The 24,991-nt window shown below is 40.5% G+C and overlaps 1 protein-coding gene across 2 annotated transcripts in view; it reads left to right on the top strand.

Annotated features, from left to right (window-relative positions):
- Nucleotides 1-24,991, top strand: part of CADPS (calcium dependent secretion activator) — a 464,921-nt gene that overhangs the window by 366,531 nt on the left and 73,399 nt on the right. For both annotated transcript variants that reach the window (XM_027864021.1, XM_027864023.1), the window contains exons 20-22: nt 3,749-3,896; nt 15,636-15,710; nt 16,710-16,793. In XM_027864021.1, the coding sequence (XP_027719822.1) occupies nt 3,749-3,896; nt 15,636-15,710; nt 16,710-16,793 (307 nt within the window). The remainder of the gene's footprint in view (nt 1-3,748; nt 3,897-15,635; nt 15,711-16,709; nt 16,794-24,991) is intronic.

Genomic DNA, 24,991 nt, shown 5'->3' with positions numbered 1-24,991 from the left:
TACCACAGAAAGTCAGCTGCACTTGTTGGGATGAGGAAGATGGGAATTCATGTCACCATCTTCTCCTATTTTGAGGAAGAGGAGAAGTTCAAAGCTATGTAAGTGAAGGAGGATGAGGGCAACCTAAGGCAACAGATTATTGCCATGGCAATAGCTGGTCTGAGGAGCCATTTTGATGCTACTTCAAGTTTCAAGTTTGAGATTCTCTAGGCCAGGGGCGGGGAACCTGTAGCCTCAAGGTCACATGTGGCCTTCTAGGTCCTTGGGTGTGGCCGATGCCAGCTGCATTGAGTTAATGCTTCAGAGGGAAAAACAACTGATTGATACATATATACATGGCTACTGCAGGGGAAGGGAGCCAAACTCCCAACATGCCAAGGGGAATCTTAGGCTCTGGACTGACAAAAGGTATGTTCTCAAAGACAGACCAGCTGGGAATCAGTAACTAAGTCCAACTTTTACAGAACAAATCCTTTTATTAAGGTGATTTGTTCTATGAAGTTTGGATTCAGTCAAAGAGCCATACTTGAGGACCTAGAGGGCCCCATGTGGCCCGAGGCTGAAAGTTCCCCATCCCTGCTCTAGGCTCTGGTTTCCTTCTATAACCTTCTCCCAAAATTCAAAGGTAACCCATTCAATCAGACCTCAATGGAACTTTTAATGCCATTTTCTATATATCCTACAGCAACCATAACTACATTTCTCAGATTCCTTTCCTCATGCCTATCAAAAATATAAAAAAGTATATCCATTAGTAGTTAACCCTGAACATAAACAGAATGTAAGAACAGCTCCATGGTAGAATCTGACAGACACTGAAAGGTCTCACAATAGCCCAGCCCAAAAGTTTTATGCCTCCACCAACCAAGATGACCAGGTAATCCATAACCATTACAGTCACTCCTCTCCAGAAAAATCCCTGCTGAAATTGATGTTACCATGGAAGGATAACCCATTCAAGCATTCACAGTGATCAGGTTCATTTTAATAGACATATGAAAGTGGAGGCAAAAATGAGGACATGAAGGAAGGCTATACATAGCATGAAGACTCTTTGACCTGTCAGCATTGGGAAAGGCTGAAAGAATTGAAAGCAGAGGGTGGGGTGAGAAATGACATTTGTCCATTTCATAAATTTGCCTTCAGTTGGCCCTGAGTATGTGATTCCTTGATAGATTCTCCCAATTCAGATGATCAAACTCAAGTCTTAGAATTAAGAATTGAGAAAATATACTCAGGGGTCTCTAAGAGATACCTTGAGTCACGCAAAAGTCACACGAAAGTGTTATCAAATCGTATATCTTAGCCTCAAGATTCACAACATGGAGCCCATGCTTCGGACCTGGAACTTGTCTGTATCCTGATACTACATAATGAACAAATATACTGGATATGGAATATTAAAGCAGTTAAGGAAATATGTCTAGGAATGTCTAGGTTTTATTGAAATTTAAATCAATTTCATAAGCTACTCATACATTGGTTGGCTTTCCAGTCTGTTACAGGTAGAAGCAGCCATCTGTTCAGCCCTCTCACTTCTAATTCTACTCCAAGACTTTGTATTCATGCAGGCACATCTTTCCACCTCCCAACAATCCTTGAACTTAACAGAAGAGAGGTCACTTCTCCTGTGAAAATGAATGGGACAGAGTTAAAGGAATGGGAATTGAAAGACGCATTCCATTCCATATCTTTCTTTGGTCTAACTGTAGCACGAGCTTTAGTAGCCTCACTTGAAAGGGCTATTTGGCGATTCTTTAACCATAAAATATCTTTGTTGCTCAAGACACAAAAAATAGAATGGATTTGTATTTGCTGCTAAATGAGCACTGTGGTAAGAAAACAAGTTAAGCCATGTTTACCTTTTAATGTGCTTGTGTGCAATTTATGGATGATTCTTTTTAAAAATATATATATATTTTTTTAAAGAATATGAATTCTGACCTTAAAATTCCACTTCAATTTACCTTAGTACACTAAGGTTCTGTTGTGTATGTTCATCACTCTTTCCTCAATCAGACTAGTGTTTAATTTTGGTTGTCCCATTGTTAGTAAGATTTCTGAGACAAGTGACATGATTTGTGTTATTTATTAGTAAGTGATAATGGGATAATGCAAGCAACAAAAATTATAATAACATTTGTTTAGCACTTTACATAAATTCTCTTGCAACAGTGCAGTGAGGGCAGTTCTTTTACCAACCCCATTTTATAGATGAGGAAACTGAGGTCCATAGAAACTAAGTGACATTAACTTGTTACAATTAAAATAGAATGGAATTTTATGGGTCCCGTTATTTCCTGATTCCTTTTTAAATACGGAAGAGTTCCCCTTTATCACATTCATCTCAAGGGGTAGGAGTCACCCCTAGATTGTTGGCAAGGCATATCCAGGGATGGGGAGCCTGTGGCCTCAAGGCCACATGTGGCCTTCTAGGTCCTTGGGTGTGGCCTTTTGACTGGGACCAAGTTTTACAAAATAAATCCTTTTATTAAGGGGATTTGTTCTGTGAAGTTTGGATTCAGTCAAAAAGGCCACAGTTGAGGACCTAGAGGGCCACATGTGGCTTCAAGGCCACAAGGTCCCCACCCCTGATACTGACAAGACTTTTCTCGTTACATTGGGGAGGAGTCCATAACAGTACCAATTGAACATACCTGACTCTTGTTACAATGAGATTCTATTGCATTACTGACTGCCTCTGAATTAAGATGTGCATTAAAAAGTTTTAAAGTGGGGGGAAGGTCTTTATAGTAAGAAGGCAATAGAATAAGGTCGTCATGGTTTCGTTTTTCCCCATCAAATGTACAGGGAGATTAGAAACTGCTCTTGAATCTTTCTCTGGAAAAAGAAAAAAATAAAACAAGGCAATTGGCAAACTGAACGAACTTGCATATACAATAATTTTACCATGGAGCATTAGTTAATGAGTTAATTTTTCCATACTCATGGGTTCCCATAGCACATTCGGTGCGGCTGTTAATACATCAAGTTTCAGGTACATACTGGACTGCCAAGAAAGGAAGGATTTTATCTGAAATCAGGATAGTCTCTATTAGAACGGCTGTGAGAGAAGTGCAACAGAGCTATAGAGATGGGAAAGGAGCAGGTGTATCTGTTTTTCCCAGGAAGGTACCTGGACATTTCCATTCTTGTCAGGCTGCCCCCAACTAGCACATTTAAGCAAGAGAGGTAAAATGAACCTTGATGGTCTATGTGAAACTGAAGCGGGAATAAAAAAGAGGAAAACTTTGATTGGGGCAGTGCTCTGTAGCTATGGTGCTTTGAGGTCTCCGATGTCCGCCCTTCCCCCTTGGCATGCTTCTGGTCCATGATAGTACATCAAGACAGCAGGTAGCTATGCATCCTTCCTCAGGGAGCATCAGAAGGTGTGGTTGATTTAATATGCTGCAGAGTCCAACCACCATCAAAACTCTTTGTGAAGTGAATGAAGATGACTTTGGGCATTCAAACTCAACAGGCTCTGTATTCCAATTTACACTATCTCTGACTATTATTGTGGCTATGGCATGTCCTGTAGAGGCTAGAAGCTTTCTTGACCAGGACCTACTCCATATGGCCCTCTTGAGTCTGAAAATTCATATTCATCAGCACCTATTTGAAATCATTGTGGACTGCTACTGATGATCATATTCAGCTTTCTATTTCACTGCCCTCCCTTGAAATGTCTCCTCCACCTGTTACAGTCTTAACATTGAAATGATCTTTCCCTACTTTGTTTTAATAGAACCAGGATTGCATTTGAAGTTAAGCTGCAAAAAACCAGCCGATCGACAGATTTCCGAGTCCCACAGTCAATATGCACCATGTTTAATGTTATGGTTGATGCCAAGGCCCAATCAACAAAACTTTGCAGTATGGAAATGGGCCAAGAGGTAAAAAAAAAAAAAGTGGGGGGGGTGGGGAGGGAGATTTTTTTTTTAACATCTATCAAGTATAGGGGAAAACTTCACAAATATCCTATCCCCTAGTCTGCTGGTTTCAGAAACATTCTCTAACATTTGTGAATTTAGTCATCCACATATACGGTATGCAGATGAATATTCAAGATCTGTTTATCAAATAAATCTCTGATGAATATGCATGATCAGAATTTCAGGCACTTGGAAGTGGTTATTGGCAGGGACCAGCATGGGCATAAGGGGCCTTTGAGCCAAGTGACGTTCACTGACCTTGTTCACAGAGTCTGTGTCACTATTTAGAAGGCAGATCTGTGTTTGCCTAAATGCTTGTCCCTTTCCCACATGCAACAGAAACCTCACACGTAGGACATGATTTATCAATAGGAAACATCTGGAAAGCAGAAGCCACTCTTATCTTTTCACCCCACAATTTGCCTGACATATTTTCCAAATCTCCCCATTGCCCAAGCATGGGTCAGTATATGCCTAAATTTCCCCCAAACCCAAGGTAACCAAGCTCTGTAAGTTGCATGCCTTGCTAACCTTACTTTTTTGTCTTTTCTGACCAAAAGTTTTGTCCTTTGGTATATTTCAAATCTTAATGTGGTATTTAAAATGAAAAGATGAAAGAAGCTGGAAGTTGGGCTTGATTAAAGACTCATGATCAGTTTTCTCCCAATGGCGTCAAGCCAGTTTGATATTCATATACCAATTTAGAATTAATTCAGAAACATTTCTGGCAACTCTTAGGTTCCTGCCAATTGGCATAAATTGCTCCTAAATCAGATTTTTTGATACAGCCCTTACATGTTCAGAATTTATACTCAATTATATTTGTTCCCTGTTCATTATTTATTTTCTCTCTGTGCATCTTCCATTTTTAAATGTCTATGTGTGATATTCTCTTGCTGGCAAGATCATCCCCAACCTTATTTCCCCTAAGGCAGCATCCTGTGAAGAAGACTCCCAATTTGGGCTTAAACAGCGGTCAGTAATAGACTCAGACAGTGTAGGGTTGTAGATTAGTTCTCTTTATCTTCCTTAATCATTCTAATTGCTGGGTCTCAGAGAGACCAGGTTAACGACTTCAGATGTGACAAAAAGCTGTCAATGAGATGACTGAGATCATGTAGTAACAAGAATAATTAATATTTGTATAGTGATTTAAGGTTTACAAATCACTGTCCTCACAATGATTCTATAGTTGGTTAGTTGTTGTCTTTCACTCAAGATTAACAGTTTCAGAGGAAGAAACTGAGACAGAGAGATCAAGTGACTTTCCTCGCATCACACAGCTAGTTGGTATAGGAGCCATGATGTGAACCCAAGGCCTCTAACCTTCATGAGGCCACCAGGAGTAGAAGGAGGTGGGTCTACCAGCTGGTACTAAAAAGATTCCTAGCCATACAACCATCCCAAAAACAACAGCCTCCATTCTCAAAACAAAAGGGAGCCTGGTCCCTTTCTACTTCCACACAAATCCTTTTGTGACATGTTTTCTAGTAGATTTTAAGTTCCTTGAGGGGAGGGACAATTCTCCTCTTTGTCTTTGCATCCCTAGCACTTAGCAGAGTGCTTTGCACAGAGTATATCTTAATCAATTTTGTTCAAAATAAATTTGAGCTGCCCTTAACCAATTAATCAATGAGTTACATTTGGAATTGTGATTTCATTGGTGTAGAGGGCTCCTGCAGCTCCTGTGACCAAGGCCAGCTCCCTGTCTACTACCTCTTTCCACTGCTATCAATACGCATTATCAAAGCACCTCCTATATCTAGCTCTGCACGAGGCACTAGTGATACCAATACAAAGGTGATGACAGTCTCTGTCTCTAGAAACTTTTAACCTAATCTCATCAGAATACAACTGTTCGAGGAGAAAAGAGGAGGTTAAGAGGAGCAAATGCACAGTGACCACAGCTCCTCACTGCTCACTTCCCCTACTGCCATGAAGCCATGAACATTGCCCAGACAGTTAAGGTCTGGTTTCATTAAGGCGATGCCTACACACACGGACAACGTAGCTGGTTGGAAATTTGACAGGAGTAGCCAATAACCAGGCTGAGGTAGATTTTAATTTGGCTGGGGTCTACACCATATTGAGTGCCCAATTTGGCTGATTTTGGTGCATATCGTGAAATTGATCTGTTGCTTGGATGGGTACATTCTCATGTTGACCAAGAACGATTCAATGGCACTTAAAGCTGAAGCATGATGGGTGGTATGAAGGACTCCACAGCTGATCACCCACACAGTTCCTCAACTATCATCCTCCCCATGCCACACCTTTCTAGTCCCAAAGCCTTCATCATTGGAAAACACATTGCTGATTCACTAGCCCATCCTTGCCTCGCACCTCCCTCCCCACATCACTGAATCGCTAACAGAAAAAGAACCAGATTCGGAGATGGGAAGCAGCCCTTAATCTGAAATGTAAGGCAGCCCCCCAAAAAACCAGCAGGAGCCCAGACCTTACAGAAATGTGTGTGCTTTTCAAAGGTCTTTAATATAGTGATTCTGAGAGATCCTAGCTGTAGTGAGAAGTAGTAGTTGCCTGGGAATGATATTTTAACAAACAGATGAACCTAATAGATCTGTAAATCAGATGTAAATCCTCACTGCATAAGTTACAGAGAGCATCCTTCTTTTGTTTTGTTTATCGACATTTCCAGTACCTTTCTTTTTCCCTTTCACTCTCTCCAAGGCCAATTTTACAACTGGCATTCAAGCACTTATTTCTCCCAAACATTTAACTTCTGAAATTAAGGGGCTAGAGTCAAGAGGGTCTTCCTTCAGCTCATGAGAAAACTGAAGGAGGCCCAGAGGAAAGGAGTTATTTCCACAAGGTCATAATGCTAATTAGCAGCCGAGCCAGGACTAGAACTTCTGTCTCCTTCCTCTTGGCTCAGGGCTTGTTCTACAGAACAACAAGGCTTACAGAGAAAACTTAAACCTTACAGAAGAGGTGGATTTGACTTGTTTTGGGTTACTCCAGAAGGGAGGACTTGGACCAAAGGGTAGACATTCTAGGGAGACAGGTTTCCTCTCAATATAAAGAAGACTTCTTTACTACTCTGGAATGTCCAATCACAGAACAAGATTTGTCAAGAGATAATGGAGGGTTCCCATCAAAAGTTGGTGTCTAAGGCACTACAGAGCTGATTTCTTTATGGGATGCAGCATTTGTCCAGATCAATCAATCAATTATCATTTAAGTACCTACTATGTGCTAGCAACTTAGGACAGCTAAGGACAGAGTGCGGTGGTTAGAGCGCTGGGCCTGGAGGAAGATGTGAGTTCAATCTGTCCTCCAATACTTATAAGCTGTGTGACCCTGGGCAAGCCACTTAAACCTGTTTACTTCAGTTTTCTCATCTGTAAAATGAGCTGGAGAAAGAAATGGCAAACCATCTTTGCCAAGAAAACCCCAAATGGGGTCACGAAGAGTCAGACACAACTAGAAAAAAACTCACCATCTATGTGCTAGGCAATGTGCAAAGTACTATTGATACACAGACCAAAAAAAAATCCCTACTTCCATTCTATTTCCATGATTGATGATACCAAGTCATCAATGGGACCTTTAAGGATTGTTTGGCCATCAACAATAGGATGAAAGGTAATAGACTGGTTCAAAGACAAGAAGCAATGAACCCAACCATTGGAAGGAGGACAGAGAGAAGGGTTAGCTCCTTCCTCCTCAAGGATCTCCCATCCTCAAGTTTGAGGTCTAATTAAACAAAATAGCAACTCTCACATCAGCTTGGACTTTGGTTTTCTTTTAATCCATTGTCCAGATCTGGAGTAAGAACAATCCATCTCCGCAAAGGAATAAAGCCCTAGTGCAGTACATAGATGGGGAAGTCTTATTGATTAGAAGTAGGATCATAAGGTCTTGAATGACAAGCTCCTAACTTCACCTTTTTTTCAGAAACCAGAGAAATAGAGCATCAAATGGAATAGTGACTTTGGACTTGTAGGAATTAAGCCAAACGTTTTAGATACATTAATTTGGGGATACTTTCTCCTTCTCTTCTCCTTTTCTTTGTATTCCAAATACTCTGGGGAGGGGAAAATAAACAACTTTAAGTTGGTCTTGGTTATAATGATATTATCATTATTATAAAATGAAGTTAATCTGAAGCACCTCTATATAAGGTGTGCCTATAAAAAGAGAATGGAAAGCAGGCAGAAAAAAGAGTATAGCTTATTGTGCCTTCCTTCTCCTTTTTTGAGGATTAAAGACTAGCCCAAGGGGCATTATGCAATAGTGGACAGGGAGGTAGATTTAGTGTCAGGAAAACACAGGTTCAAATCCTGCCTTAGATTCTTACTTAGTCACCCTAGATAAATTGCTTAACCACCTAAGGACCTCAGTTTCCTCAGTAGAATAATAAGGCTAGACTCATTGTCCTCTATGGTCCCTTCCAGCTCTGAATCTTTGATCCAATAACTCTAGGGATGTTGTTCAGGAGCTAACACCTGTTACCTTCAACTAAGAGGTGGGAAAGATTTTAGAATGGAGAAACCAAGTTAATATTATGCCTGAGAGACAGGTCCACCACATGTGAGATCCAACATAGCAGTAAGGGCATACACTAAGATGTGATGTGGGAAAAAGTGAGAGATGGCCTGGTAATCAGGATGCCTGTCCTATTTCTGCCACTAGAACTATGACCTTGGATAAGCTATTCAAGTCTTTGAGCTTCATTTCCTTATCTATTAAATAAATATCTATAAATATCTCTCAAGATATCTTGAGAAATATCTCAGGTCCCTTGTGGTTCTACCACCCACCTATAGCATTATAGATTTAGAGCAGGAGGGGACCACAGAAACCATAAAGTCTGATTCCCTTCTTTTACAGACAAGGAAAGTGGGACAAAGAGAAGTTAAGTGACTTGTCTGGTGTCCCACAGGTAGTAAGTGTCTGAGGCTGGATCCCAGGTTTTTCTGACTCCAAATCCAGTGCTCTATCCACTACCCTCCCCTGCCACTAACAATACGTAAGTGGCTTTATCAATAAACTTCCTAAATACACTTTAGACAAGATGCGGGTCGGATGATGTAATATGTTTCTCATTTTAAGCTCACTTCCTGAATTCATCTCTGTCATCTCCTCTGGGGTGATGTTACATTCAAAGGCAGCTGTTCAAACATTTGGTAAACATACTTTACCATCTTAAATATTTATTTTTTGTCAGAATTTTTAAAGCACCCATGGATATGAAGTTGTGCGTTAAATTGCTTCTCACTTGGTCTAGAATGTTTTCATCTCATTTCCAAGGTCAGATGGTCTTAACAGAAAGACAACATACACACAATCTGTTACATGACAAGGCAGAATGTGCAGCACAGGAAGTCAAGTCGAATCATTTTCATGCAGGGATTGTGAATTTCGCAGAAACGTAGCTTATCCGAAACTGGAGTGAAGTCTCTCCAAACTTTCCAATCCTAGAAGAATGATGGAGGTGCACTGGCCACATCAAGGGAACTCTTCACATGAAGGACATAGCAATGGATTAGAAGATTGTGGCAACGAAAGTGGGCTAGGGAGAATCCTGGGCCGGGGGTGGGGGAGTTGAGCAAGTGGAGAGAGCAGTATCTCATTCGAGATCTATGAAAAATTTGGTAGTCAGGGGTTCCTCAGAGGAATTTGTTCCAAGAAATGACTTCATTGTGCAAAGGACTACAACCGTCCATGGACACATCTATTCTCAAAAAGTGGAAAATGAATCAGTTCAGCTTCATCCTACCAGAACCTGGCAGAGGGAAATAATAGTATTTTGTAATTACTTGGAAAGAAATGCAAACTGAGGACAGGTTTATCCAATGGGTAAAGCAGACATAAGCCCCATTATGCATGTTTTCTTGAATTGTATATCTTAATTTATTACTCTTAAAACTAGTAGAAAATATCATAGGGGTAGGGGGTAAGTTACATATATTTTCTTTCATGAGAGAACATTTTCAGTGCTAGGTTAGGCAATAGAGGACAGGATAATGGTAGAGATCTATAGGGAGGGAGAGGGAGAATCTATATGGAGATTTTGAAGGTATGTGTGATGTGGGTGAATGAACAGGAAGAGAACTCATGATCATAGTGGGAAGAAACTCAGAAGTGTCTTCCCACTCTGATCTATCCTCCACACAGTTGCCAATGTGAATTTCCTTAACCTTCAGTCTGTGTCACCCTCTTCTCTAGGTGGTACAGCAGATAGAGTGCTAACCCCAGAGTCAAATCTGGTCTCAGATACTTACTAGTTATGTGAGCCTGAGCAAGTCACCTAACATCTGTCTGCCTCAGTTTCCTTATCTGTAAAATGGGGGTACTAATAGCACCTACTTGATCAAGGATCAAATGAGTTAGTATTTGTAAAGTTCTTTGCAAATCTTTAAACCTTAAGTATATGCTAGTTATTATTATTATTAACAATTCCTCTGCACAGCTTTTAAAGCCCTTTACAACCTAGCTCCAGCCTCCATTTCTGGCCTTCTCATCCATTACTCCTCTTCCTTCACTCTATGGTCTAGCCCAGGGATGGGCAACCAACAGCCTCGAGGCCACGTGTGGCCCTCTAGGTTTTCAAGTCACTTTGACTGAATCCAAACTTCACATCAAAGGGCCACGCTTGAGGACCTAGAGGGCCACATGTGACCTCAAGGCCGCAGGTTGCCCACCCCTCTCTAGACTCTAGACAGACTGACCTTCTGACTGTTGCTCACACGCAGCGCCCTTCCCCCTTTACTGGGCATTTGCAATGGCTGTCTCTCATACCTAGATGACTCTGCCTCCATCCCACTACCTCTTAGGATCCCTTACTTCCTTCAAAACTCAGCTCAAGCTCTGTAGTAGCTTTTTATCTAATCCCCCCAACCTTTGATGCCCCCCTGCCTTTATTTCATATTTGTTTTGTATTTATTCCACATACAATTATATGGAGTAATGCCCAGAACATAGCAGGTGCCCAATGAATATTTCTTGATTGATTGATTGTATATATCTGTGTGGTCTCCCCAGATAGAATGGAAGTCCCTTGAAAGCAGGGATCCATTCATTTTTTGGTGTCGTATCCCCAATGTTTAACATAGCATCTAGCAAATCATAGGCACTCAATACTTGCTTGGTGATTACTTGCTCAACCTAAACCACTTCAAACCCCTCTTATGCAAATGAAGAAACCAAAGCCTGGAGAATTCGAGGGATGATCCTCTGCTCACATAAGCAAACAGTGGCAGAATCCAAACTCAAATCCACATCCTGGAAATCCGAATCATAGTGATTTTTTCACTACAAGGGGATGAGAGAAAACCCTCACCCAAAACCCATGAGGGTACCCATCTGGAGTTTCCGCAGTACTCGTAGATGAGACAGTGTCTTGCTGCTCCTTGGGCCAGAAAGCTTAGGTCCCCTCCGGCGGATAGGCGGGAGGAAAATGATTTCTCTTGGAAGGGCTCCTTTGTTACCTTCCCTTCCAAAATCTGTTCTCTCCTCTGTGGAGCTGTTTACAAAGCTGGTGCTGCTCTCAGCGGGGTCCTTATTTGCTTTGTAAAGAAGCCCTTAATTGAAAATATGTTTGTCAATACATTTCACACCGTATTACTTCTCACACACCTAGCCATTAACTTTGAGTTAAAACCCATAATTTATCCAATGAAAATGAACAGTTGACAGCCCAAAGAGAACCTGATTAAGGCAAGAGGATAATGAGGAGAATTAAGCAGCACTTTCGGGCAACTATGGAAAACTTTCAAATGACCTGGGGGGTAGGGGAAGATCTTGGTGCAACTGAACTTCTTGCTCCCAGCCTTGAGCGCCTTTTTAGAACAGAATTTAACGGGTAGCGCGCCATGTGTGGCTTGGGTTGAATTACCTGCTGTTAGACGCTTTCTTTGGCTGAACAACGCATCTCTTCCTAGGGTTTGATTCAATTCAAAAAGCATATATTCAGCACCTGCTGGGTGCCAGGCACTGTACTCAGTACTGGGGATACAAAGAAAGGGGTACAAAATGGTCCTTGCTCTCAAAAAGCTTCCATTCTAACAGGGGAAGACAATAGGTAAAATGAGGAAGTTGGACCAAACAGTCTTTTAAGTCCCTCCTTACTCTAAAGCTATGATGCCTTGATCATAGATAAGTAAATACACGTTAATTTCTGGAACCAGGGGTGGAGAATATTAACATCTGAGAAAGGCAACACGTAAGAGATGATGGCTTGAGTTGTGTTTAGAAGAGAACAAGGGAGTCAATGAGATGGAAGGGATAGTAAAGAGCTTGCAGACAAAGGGGACAACAGCCTATGTAGAAGCACCAAGGCAGGAAATGGAATATCACAAAATGGTCCAGCAGGTCAGTTTAGCTAAAATGTGAAGTGTGCAAGAGAGAGGAATGAGAAATTAGTCTAGAAAACTGGGTGAGTTACAGTTGGTGGAAGATAATACTTTGGATCAGTTGATAGATGTATCTGTGCAAAGGAATTTAATGCTCAATATGCAATTGCCTTGGGTTCTTTTATCTATTACATAGACAGATAGATGATATATTATATATATATATACTTATATATATATGTGTGTGTGTGTATATATATATATACATATATATATATATAGTATGTATTTTCTACATAGAGGCAACTGGTAGCACAGTGGATAGAGCACTGGGTCAGCAGTTGGAAAGTTTGAGTTCAAACCTAGCCTCAGACACTTCCTAGCTGTATAACCCTGGGAAAGTCAATTAACCTCTGTTTGCCTCAGTTTCTTTAATCTTAAAACGGGAATATAATAGCACCTCCCTCACCAGGATCAAATGAGATAATAGTCAGAAAATACCTGGTACATAGTAGGTGTTATATAAATGCTTCTTCCTTTCTAATATATGTGTATATCTGTGTTATGCATGTATACATAAATGCACACACACACACACACACACACACACACACCAGGATAAAAGAACTTAAAGGAATTATGCATATTGATCAGCTAGGTGGCACAGTGGATAGATTGTAGGTCCTGGAGTCAGGAGAACCTGAGTTCAAATCCAGCCTCAGACACTTGCTAGCTGTATGACCCTGGGCAAGTCACTTAACCCTATTTAGCTCAGTTTTCTCATCTATAAAATGAATTGGAGAAGATCACTCGAGTATGTTTGCAAAGAAAACTCCAAATGGGATCACAAAGAGCCAAATATGACTGAAACAATCAAACAACAACAACAATATTAAGCATAAAAATTCCAATGCAGAGATATGTATTGTGTCGTAAACAGTCAGACGTGACTGAAACAAATGAACAACATGATATCACAGGTTTTGAGCTAGAAGGAACCTTGGAGGTCATCTAGTCCAACCTCTCATTTTACATAAGACGAAACAGGCCAGAAAAGCAAAGTGACCTTTATAATGAGGAGAGATGAGTGGCAGAGCTTGGATCTGAGCCCAGTTTGACTGCAGATCAAGTCCATCTTCCACTACACTTTCACGCGTAAATAACTGACTTTTTTATCCTCACCTTTTTTTCCCCTCTAAGCCAGGTTTCTCCACCTGGCATAACAAAGGATTCTATCCAAAGGACCTGTTTTCTCACTAAATTTCACATTTAATAAAATACTGATCACCACAAATACTTCTCCTAGTTGGAGTTGGATTTTCTCTCTAGCAGTGGTCTCCAGAGGATGCTACCAAGGTCTGCAAGTCAGTTTCATGCCTCCTTGTTCTTGATCTTCTCCACTTCTCAGATGAATGGTCTTGGGACTTTCCCTAAAGACAGTCTTGGTCTTGACTTGACCTTTAATCACACTGTTCCTGTGCCGCCCTTTTCTATCCCCTACCTATCATGAGCAGCACGTGTGATCTGCCTTTCCATCAATGAGAAAGTTTCGCCTCTACGTAAAAATCCTCTTTCTCCATTTCCATAGATAACAACGGCAGACACATACACCACTATGTACATGACCTCGCATTGTGAACTTTCACTCAAAACCTCTACAGAACTCAAATGGAAAATGTGCTTACGAGCATAGACCATTGCAAGAAAAAAATACCATTTCCAAATGATATGACTATTGACTGATGAATAGCATTGCTCCAGACATATCTTAGCAAACTTAGCTGAAAACAAATATCCATAGACATATTATTATCAGTGTGGATTCAGAACTGGAAGGGACCTTGGGGGTGCCCTAGACTACCCACTCATTTTACAGAAGAGACAACCAAAGTTCAGAGAGGTTGAATCATTTGCCCAAGACCATACAGCTAGTAAATACAGAGCCAGGATTCTGTAGCTCCCTATCCAGGGTTCTTTCTTTGTATAAAGGGCAAAAAATGCTCTACCCTACAACCAAATTCTTGGTGAATTAATTTAACTTACTGTCTCTTGGCTTTTTGGAAATGAGTGAGATTGCCAGTTACCTAAATGTCAACCCTCGTTTGTCACTGCTTATCCTTTCTGTCCCAGCTTCCTCAGAACCCCATTTCTAATTTCAAGAATGTTTTTGTTATAATTTCATTCATGTGTTCCTTTTGCCCTTTTTTGCACCTTTCTCTTTTTTTCTGTTCCTATTCATCATTCATCCAAAAGTTTGCTAAAGAGTGGGTAAGTGTGTTGAACATTTTATTTTTTTAATCACATTGTTACCTTCTTAGCTAAGAAAATATAGAACGACTCAGATGAATATACGAATGGTGTAATGAATGCAAAAGAGTTGGCATATGACTTTTTTTTTTAAATTGAAGTCACACTCCCTTCTCCTCTCCAATCTACGCTTGGCATTTATAACAGATTTTTATTTGCGCTGGGGTGTTTTGGGGTTTTGCCTGTTTGTCTAACATCCCTATTTTAAATTAACAGTAGTGAAAATGAGTAAGAGAAAGAGGGGGGAAAAGTATCATCAATTTCTGTTAGGTGTTTTGTTTTACTATCCATCCAAATATGCACCTACAGAAACATGGACCCTGAGCTGTTCCTCCAAAGACTTGGACAATCAAAGGGTCAATGTCCCAAAATCATGGTATCATAGATAGCCCCAGAGCAGGCAGTGACCTTTGAAATCAGAGGCTTAGAACTGGAATGAATTTTAGAGGTCACTTAGCCTAACCTCCTCTTTTCACAAATAGGGAAACAGAGGCCCAAAGAGATAAAGCCACTTCCCCAAAGTCATAGGGAATAAAGAGGTGGGGCGGGGCAGGTTTGGAATTTGAATCCAGTAACTCCAAATTTAGCATTCTTTCCATGGTTCCAAGAGAACCTCAAGGAGCTTGGTCATTTGAGACCTTGAGTCCTCAAGGTTTTGGATCTCAGGTATTAGTTATAGTATCCATTCCCCAAATGGCTTCCAAAGACCCCTTTCCATCTCCTCGACTGAAGTCTTTCCATTGCGCTTTGTATCTTCCAAACCCAAACAGTGCTAGTCCGCTAAGTCATTTACACATCATTTGTAAATGTGTGTCTGTCTCCCCATTATCAAAGTCAGGGAGAAGCCTGGATGAGAATGAGTTAGTCAGATAATTTTAAAAGGGCTTTAGAACTTCCTCCATCAAAAGCTCTCAAGTCAAGGAGTCAGCAAAGCTGCTTGGTAAAGCCCAGTGTAAATATGCTTTCTGAGCTAGCCTTTATTTTTAAATCACATTTTATAAAAGCGACTGATTACTACCGTGCCATCACTTATGGAGCAAGCTAATATATGTCTCTTTGTATTTTTTTCCTTTAGCATCAATACCATTCAAAAATAGATGAACTAATTGAAGAAACTGTTAAAGAAATGATAACACTCTTAGTGGCAAAGGTAACCTTCTGCACCAGGTGAAATGTGGCATCATGAATATCCTCCTTTTTTATTTTCTAATCCTGCATTTCCATTAAAATGTCACACATTAAAAAAAGTTGAGCCGGCTAGTTGAATAGCTCAGGAAACAAGATGCCGGTGCGTCACCAAGTCCCTCGGCTCAGAGTGATTTTCCTAATGATTAAAAGGAACTGTGTGAAAACAAACGGTTGAATTGGCATATGTTAACCTAATAGGAACGCATCCCCAAACGCCGCATGCGGTGACATGGAAATTGTTTTTTCCAAGCTGACAAAGTTCGGTTTTAGAGCAGTGAAACTTCCACATTAATACAGAAAGCTGCCATCATGAAAAGCCCCCTTTCCCCTCTAGTTTCAGATGCAGAGAGAGCCATAATAAAGCATAAAAGTCAGATAAAGCTATTTCAGTCCCCCTCATGAATTATAGAATTTGAGCTAAGTGAAACCGAGTGAGAGAGAGAGAGAGAGAGAGAGAGAGAGAGAGAGAGAGAGAGAGAGAGAGACAGGGAAAGCATTTATATTTGCCAGTGGGAATCTTCGGCTTCCTGAAATTACTGATAAAAATGCAAATAAAAATAGATTGGATTAAACATAGCACTAATGTGGAACATTAAAACTGTTTTGCACTGTTTTATTAAAAAAAAGGATATTGAATATTATCGTGTGCTCTGTGTGTTTCGATAATATTGTGTCATTTTGCATTTCAGTAGCATTTCATATTTGCAATCACATAATCAATGAAGAGAAAGCCGAATAAGTCAAATATTTGTGTGTAGAGACAACAGAATCTCTTTCCCAGATGGCTGGAATTAGATAATAGAACTTTATAAAAAAAAATACCCACGAGGTTCATTCCATGCTTAAATATATATATATATTTTCAGACCAGGATTCTGTTGTCAAGATATCTTGATCATGATTATGGACAATTGGGACCTGACAGACATTTATGTTTCTTTTTCATTTGTTGTCGTTGCAGTTTGTCACAATCCTGGAAGGCGTGCTGGCCAAATTATCCAGATATGATGAAGGAACTTTGTTCTCTTCTTTCCTTTCATTTACTGTGAGTAGCGATTGCCTTTCTCTCCTATTTTCTCAGTTTCTTCTCCTCCTCCTCCTCCTCCTTCTTCTCCTCCTTCACACATATTTTATAATATTAGATAACTCAATACTCTGGTCAATTTCCAATTAGCCACATGGATGGTGAAAAAGAGTAACACGGCTAATCCAAGACAAAAAGAAGCCCAGAGAGCATTTAAGTTTTTTGCATTACACATATATGTGCATACATACATATATGGAGGTATATGTGCATGTATGCACATGTATGTATGCATATAATGTCTATACATACACATGTGTGGGTATATGCATACAGAAACATATCATGTATGCATAATAATAACTCACATTTATACTTCTATATACAGCATATAGTGCTTTTTGCTATCCCATTTGTTCCTTACAACAACCCTATGATGTAGGTGCTAGTGTTTTCCCTAATTCATATATAGAAGCAAAGAGGTGTGGTAGATGATACCTGGATTCAAATCCTGAGACAAATATGTGGATTTAAATCCTGCCTCAGACCCATACTATGTGATGCTGGTTACTTAACCTCTAAGTCCCTTAGACAACTCCTTAGGACTTAGCGAGCTCCCTACACTATAGAAATCATAGACTTGTCTCTAGATGAGGAAACTGAGGCTTAAATGAGTTAAGCCACTTGCCCAGCATCACACATCTAGCAAGTGTCAAACGCAGGTGTCAGACTAAGGCTTTCCTGATTTTAAGTTCAGCACTGCCTGCATATGGGGGGGAGGCAGGCAGCACAAATGTACTTTCCTATTGATAATTCCATTTTCCTTAGGTGATAAGTGAGTTTGTATTCTCTGACCATACATGAAGCACAGGTCAGAGAACCAGACAACTGGAGTTCTACTCTGCTCTGCTGCTAGATTACTGTGTGACCTTGAACAAGGAATTCCACTTTGTTGTGATTTTGGTTTTTCTCAGATATAGGATTAAATCAGCTGATCTCTACAGTATCTTCCAGCTCTGACACTCTCTGCTTCTTTTATTCTAACTAGCTGTACAAATGTGGGCAAACCCTAGTTGCCAATATGACATAATGGAAAGAATATTGGATTTGAAATCAAAAGAGCTGGGTTTGAATCCCAGCTCTGCTATTTAGTGTCTATATGACCATAATCAAGTTATTTCTTCTCTGGGTCTGTTTCCTTATCTATAAAATCAGAGCTCGATAATCTCTTGGGTGCCATGACATAGGAATTGTCGGCACTTCAGTTTTTTTTCAGTCAGATTCCTTAATGAGGCAGCATGGTTAAGTGGATAGGATGATGGATTTGGAGTTAGGAAGACCAGGGTTCAAATTTCACCTCAACCACTTACTAGCTGTGTCACCCTGTGACTTACTTTCCTCACATGTGAAATCAGGAGATTGGATTCAGTGGCTTCCAAGGCCCATTCTGGCGCTAAAATAATGATGTCTGACAGTTTCAAGGGGCTGGATGGCAGATGAACCTCATCTATGTCCTTGGTTTCAGGACACACCAGGGGGAGAAAATAAGGTAGAATTCTATTTTGTGTAGGATAGAAGAACTAATGAAACAATGAATGAATATGTCCATGAAGCCCAAAACATTTTCTCCGGAAAATCCCCCCAAATGTGTCATCTGTAGCATCTTGTGATTCTGATTGGTTGATTACAGAGGTAACAGCCTGAGCTTTCACATCACGTTGGGCACCTGTGTTTGTTGCACTAATTTTTCAAATGGCAAAACCTTTTCTTTAAAAATGTACTTGAGCAAGAAAAAGATTCTGTCCACTCTGAGGGAGAATTCTACATAAGGAGGACCAGATTAGTTAGGCCCCATTCAAAGGAGTCTCTTTCCCAAAATCGAAAAAAAAAAAGGCAGTCTCATGGTAGACACCTCTAGCTTAAAAAGTGCTATGGTGATGCTCTGATACAATGAGGGGGTGGGACTCAAGCCCAGAATGTACAATTGAATGGAAACTTAGAAATCATGTAGGCTGGTCTCTTCATTTTTTTCAGATGAGGAAACCGAAATTTGGGTTGGGGAGGGATTTGCCAAAGGTCACCCAGGGAGTAAATGGCAATGGTCCCTTCTAAATTGAAATTCAACAGTTCTATTATTCTAACAAGCTGGGCACATCCTTTAACTCTCCCACACACAAACGAATGTACTAATTTTGTTTTGCTTCAATGGACCAAATTCTTAACCACCGACTTTTAAGCTAAAAGCTCCTTCCTTGTCATTTACAGTACCTAGGACATAGTAGGTTCATAATAAATTGATTGAGAGTCAGCCAACAAGCATTATTAAAGGCTCAGGACAGAGCCTTTAATTTTAACAAAAAGATAACTAGGTATGCATAATATGTTTTCAGAGTAGATGGAAGATAATACGGTGGAGCAGCTGGGAGAACTGGGAAACATCTCCTACAGAAGGTAGGATTTGAGCTGAGTCTGGGAATAAAGAAGGAGAGCATTCCAGGCATGGAGGACAGCCAGTGCAAAGGCTGGAGGTGGGAAACGGAACATGAAGATGGGCAAGGAACAGCAAAGCCAGTGTAGCTGAATTGTACAGTGTGTAGAGGGAAGTCAAATGGAGGAAGGGGCTAGGCTGTGAAGAGTTTCAACTGCCAAGCATAAGACTTTATATTTAATCCTAGAAACAATAGGAAGCCACTGGAGCTTATTGTGTTGAAAGGTAACATGGTCAGATCTGTGCTTTAGGAAAATCACTTTAGTGGCTGAATGGAAGATGGATTGAAGTGGGAAGAGAAGTCAGTCTGCTGTGCCTGTTTGTCCGTCTAGCTCTCTGATATTGTAGACGTAGAATAGTGATTTGCAAGCTTAATTGTTCCTCGGCTCAGCCATATCAATGATTTTCCTTTCTTAGTTACATCCCTCTCATACAGTATGTAAGTGTTGACCAGCCTATGAATTGAGACGAGCCTTTACAATTCCTTATAATCTGCAGTCCCGTTTCCTATCCACATGTCAGTGTTATGCCAGCACAGTAGAGGGTCACCCTCTTGCAGTGCAGGGTCCTTGAAGGACTGCCCCCATTCTGAATTCAGTTTCATAAGCATTTTTTTTGTATCTTCTCTGAGTTCAGCACCTTGGAGAACATACTGGACATTGTGCTATGCTCTAGACATAGAGACCAAAATGAGAGCTCAGCCTCTGCCTTGAGGAGCTTACAGTAATAATAAAGAAAACAAGGACTTACACTGATATAATGCCTTGCAGTTACAAAATGCTTTGCATGCATTTCTTCCTCCTAACAACCTCGTCAAGGTAGGAAATATAAGTATTATCTCCATTTTAAAGACAAGCAAACAGGTTTAAAAATGAAAGTGCCCCATCCAAAGTCACAGAGATGACACAAGGTTAGAACCAGTCCCTGAACCAAGGTCTGCTGACTCGAAGTTCTTCATATGATATTTCTTTCCCCCTCTCCTTTCTCCCACCCTGTTCATGATTTACTCTGTGGTTCAATTCAGACTTTTTTGGGTGGGGGTGGGGGTGGGGGTGGGGGAGGAGAAGTCTGTTAGGCCATAGAGAAAATGGGAATATTTTCCTTTCCTCTCCATCTGCATTGCCTCATCTCTTGAAGAGAGGGCTTTGGAAGGGGGAGGGATATGTGCCATAGCTTCATGCCAGCATGTGAAAAGTCCCAATGCACCCCCTTCTCTCCTCTCGCAGAAGCCCTGTCATCGGCAGCCCGGGAACTGGTAGAGGCAGCCGCCACCTTTCAGATGTGCCTTTCGGAAGATCGGCTCAGTTGGGGGATGCTCTAATTAGCAATTCTCCTCCTGTTTCCCTTGCCTGTGAGATGCACTTCTCTGGAGGCTGCTTGCTAGTGAGGGTCTTTTGCATTGTGATTAGGCCAGCATTGTTCTTTCCCAAGCACAAGGAGAGGGGAATATTAAGACTCTCCTACCCTTCTTCCCCAGGTTAAGGAAAATATTTTTCCCAACCCTTTTCATGCATGAAGAAAAAAGTCAGTTTAGATCCTCCCTGAATTTCTGGAAACTCACTAAGTACCAAGGTGCCTCTATTTATTTGGAGGTTCTGCTTAGAGTTGCCCTGGAGAGGACATACACGTACACCCAGGATGAGAGAACATGAAGAGGTAGAGATCAGTAATATTGGAGGGGATGCTCACATCAATGAAATCCCAAATTCACAGATGTTTTGCAGTACTTGTTCAGAGGCTCCGCTCAATGAAATATACGAGAGAACAACTGATATCAGAAGCCTCATGTCTTCCTCGGATCAGACCATAGGAGGCATTCATTGTAAGACGTGGCAAATATGTTGATTTGTTTCAAGTAGCTGTACTCCTTTGTTCCAAGAGAGGGTCCTATTGAGTGCAGGGAGAGTTAAACTAATAATAGAAAAAAAGGCGGGGGAGGGGGGAGGAGAGACTGGGCTCTAAACCCAACTCTATTTCTAACTGGCACTTTTAACATCAAATCATCAGCCTAACCTCTCTGGGCTTCATTTTCCACACCTGGAAAAATAAAGGGGCTGGACTCTAAAATGCTCTGAAATTCTTTCAGTCCTTCACTGCTACATTGTGAGACAGTAGGTGCTCCAATGATTCCTCCAAGGGACAAACCCACCTCTGGTCCTTGGGCCTACTTCTGTTACCTGGGCCTTAACACATGGGTAGGGAATTCGCCATCACTTCAAAGATTCTCCTGGGGAAAGGGAACAATAACAATGGAGTTAAGAGTTAAACTTAGCCATGACTTTCTTTGGTGCTCTGATTCTCATCTCTTTCCAGGGAAACTAGAAACCAGAGATAAGGATTGGTATCAGACCTGTAATTTCATTGGCGTAGGAAAGTCCCACATGAGTCCCAAATTCCCTCTACCAATACAGGTTGGCACCATCTCTGCAACTTAAGAGTCTTAAGAATTCCTTGGGGCACTGAAAAGTTAAGTTATTTCCCCAGGGTAACACAGCTAAGTCAGGAATCAGCAAGCATTTATTATGCTCTTACTGTAAACCAATCACTGTGCTAAATATTGGGGACACAAAGGAGGAAAAAACACAGTACTTACCCTCAAATGCCATCCATTGTGATGGGGAGACAACATGGAAATAAATAGAGAAGCTATATACAAATTAGATGGAAGGTAATATTGGAGGAGCTGGAAGGACTGGGAAAGAACTCCTGCAGAAGGGAGAATTTGAGCTAAGTCTTAAAGGGATCAAGAGATATTGAGGCAAAGATGAAAGGAAACACCATGCCGTGCTTGGGAATAGCCAATGCAAGGTTAGACGATAGAATGTCATTTTTGAGATACAACAAGCAGACCAGTATAGCTGGACTAGAGTAGAGTGTATATATATCTTTATACATATAAAATATAAGAAGACTGGAAGATAAAAAGGTGCCAGTTTATGAAAAGAATTTAATGTCAAATGGAAGGGTTTATATTTGGATCTAGAGGCAATAGGAAGCCACTGAAATTCATTCATCTGGAGGTGGGGAGGAATTTGGGGGGCACTGGCAGACCTTCACTTTTAAAAAAAAATCAGGTTGGCAATTAAGTGGAGGATATATGGGAGTCTCTGAACAGAGAGACTTGAGGCAGGAGATATACAGTAGAGGTATTGAGAAAAAGTCTTGGTAACAGATTAAATATATGTAATGAGTAAATGTGAAGAGTCAAGGATGATACCAAGGATTTAATCCTGGGTAACTGGGAGATACTCCCAGTAGTAAGAGGGAAGAAGGAAAGGTTTGTTGGAAAAGATAATGAATTCTGTTTTGAACATGTTTAGTTTGGGATTTCTACAGGACATCCATGAGATGTTCAAAAGGCAAGCAATGATATGGTACTGGAGCTCAGGATAGAAGTGAGTGCTAGATATATAAATGTGGAAGTCATCTTCATAGAAATAATATTTGAACCAAAGGGGGAAGATGAGATCACCCAATGAAAAACATAGAGGAAAAAAATGGAAGAGAGCCTAGCCAGAGCCTTAGAGGATACCCACAGTAATGAGCATGACTTAGATGGAGAACCAGTAAGGGAAACTGAGACACAATAGTAAACCAACATATGTCAGAAGCAACACTTGAACCTAGGTCTTCTTCATACCAAGACCATCTCTCTATTATACCATGTTATAGGTTAATAAAATCTCTGGCAAATGGGACAGTAAGTAAGAGTGTGGCAACCAATGGTGGTTCTCAGTTTAAAGATAATGGGAATCTTAGCAGTATGAAACTATGAGCTAAATGTACTGTGATGAGATCTAATAGAAATTAATAGGGAAAAATTCTAAATTTAGATTCAAAAATTAACTTTGGAAGCATGGAACTAGGAAAACAGCAAGCAATAGCTTGGGTGACTAAAATCTGGAGATTTTAATGGACTGCAAGCTCAGACATGGGTCAACAACACGAGATGACAGCCAAAAAAAGCTAATGCTATGCTGAATGAATTAAGAGAGCCATGGGCAACTGAATGGTGCAATGGACAGAATGCTGGGCCTGGGATCAGAAAGACATGACTTCAAATCTGACCTCAGACACTTTAGCTGTATGACCCTGGCCAAGTCACTTAACTTCTGTTTTTCTGTTTCCTTATCTGTAAAATGGAGATAAAAATAATAATACCTACTTGTACCAGATAGAGTACCACGCCTGAAGTCAGGAAGACTCATTTTCCTGAGTTCAAATACAGCCTCAGACACTTACTAGCTATGTTACCATGGGCAAGTCATATAATACTATTTGCCTCAGTTTCATCATCTGTAAAACAAGCTGAAGAAGGAAATAGCAAATCACTCCAGTATCTTTGCCAAGAAAACCCCACACGGGGTCATGAAGAGTAAGACACAACTGAACAACAACAACCCAGGGTTTTTGTGAGGATAAAATAAGAAAATATTTGTAAAGCGTCTAGCATATAATAGTCACCACGTAAATGTTAGTTATCTTAGTATCCCTTTTTGAATGAAATAGTACTTATTACATGATTGCTATGCATACAACATTGTTCTAAGCTCTGCAGATAGAAATAGAAAAATGAAATACCCTCTGTTCAAAGGAAGCTCTCCTTCTAATAGAGGGAAATAGCTGTAGGACAGGTGGAAAGGCCAGGTAGTCAATTTTCAGGACATATAGCAATTTCTAGAGATCAAGAGGGCCCAGCGTCAGGCTAGATAGTAAGATCAGATCATTCTTTGATTCTGTGTCAGGGAAGAAGGCAAGGCTTGATGGTTCAGAGAGCAAATAATCCAGTTTAGTGGAGTATGGATAGGAAATAAAGCTGACATACAAACTCACCTTCTTTAGTATCATCTTATTTATCAAACCATATCTGTTTCTAATGTTGAATAATTTTATAGCACCAAAGATTTTGGTAGTGAGAGCTCTCTTTTTTGAGTTTTCTGTAGTTGTGCCTACTAAGGAATGGGGAGGGCTATTTCCAGTGCCAGCAAAGTATGAGGTTTTTTTTTAATTTTGAAATATTATTGGCATGTTTCAGTTTTATATTACGTACATGGTGTCCTGAACGAGGGAGGTGTTAGTCCAACTGTACTCAGCCCCGATTAGACCATATCTGGAACGTGATGTTTGGTGATAGGTAGCACATTTCAGAAACCACATCACCAAGCTGGAAATCTTCCAGAAGAGGGCACCATGATGATGAGACAAATAGAATCCATGCTCTACAGGACGGGTTGAACAAACTGGAGAGGTTTATCCTAGAGAAGATTCAGGGGTGATACAACCATTATCTTTGAGTATTGGAAGGACAGTCATATGGAAGGGAGGCAATTGATTCTGTTTGGTCCTCAGGGCAGAATCAGGAGCAGTGCATAAATGTTGCAGACTGAGATTTGGGCCTTTTATAAGGGAAAATTTCCTAACAATTACTAAAGATCTAGTATGACTTGTACCTGGCCAAGAATCCCCTGGTTACTTTGCTAACAACTTCATCCAGCTTCTTTTTAAAGAACTACAGTTATCCTTTCCACATAGTGGGGATTAGGGGCACACCATCCCCCAAGATCTGGAAAATCCGCATAAAAATTTTTGGCCCTCTCTATACCAGAGAAAAAGTCTGAATTTCTTCTTTTTCTCTTATGGGGCGTTTACAGTAATTTATTATAAAATTGGGGTTGATATTATATAATACTATACATATATTTTATGCATTTCTGAGTTTCTAAACTTTTTC

The sequence above is a fragment of the Vombatus ursinus genome, unplaced genomic scaffold, assembly GCF_900497805.2.
Source record: "Vombatus ursinus unplaced genomic scaffold, bare-nosed wombat genome assembly UNPS02014773.1, whole genome shotgun sequence".
In the NCBI taxonomy this organism is placed as follows: Eukaryota; Metazoa; Chordata; class Mammalia; order Diprotodontia; family Vombatidae; genus Vombatus; species Vombatus ursinus.
The sequence above is the reverse complement of the archived record's forward strand: the minus strand, read 5'-3'. Positions and strand labels throughout refer to the sequence as shown.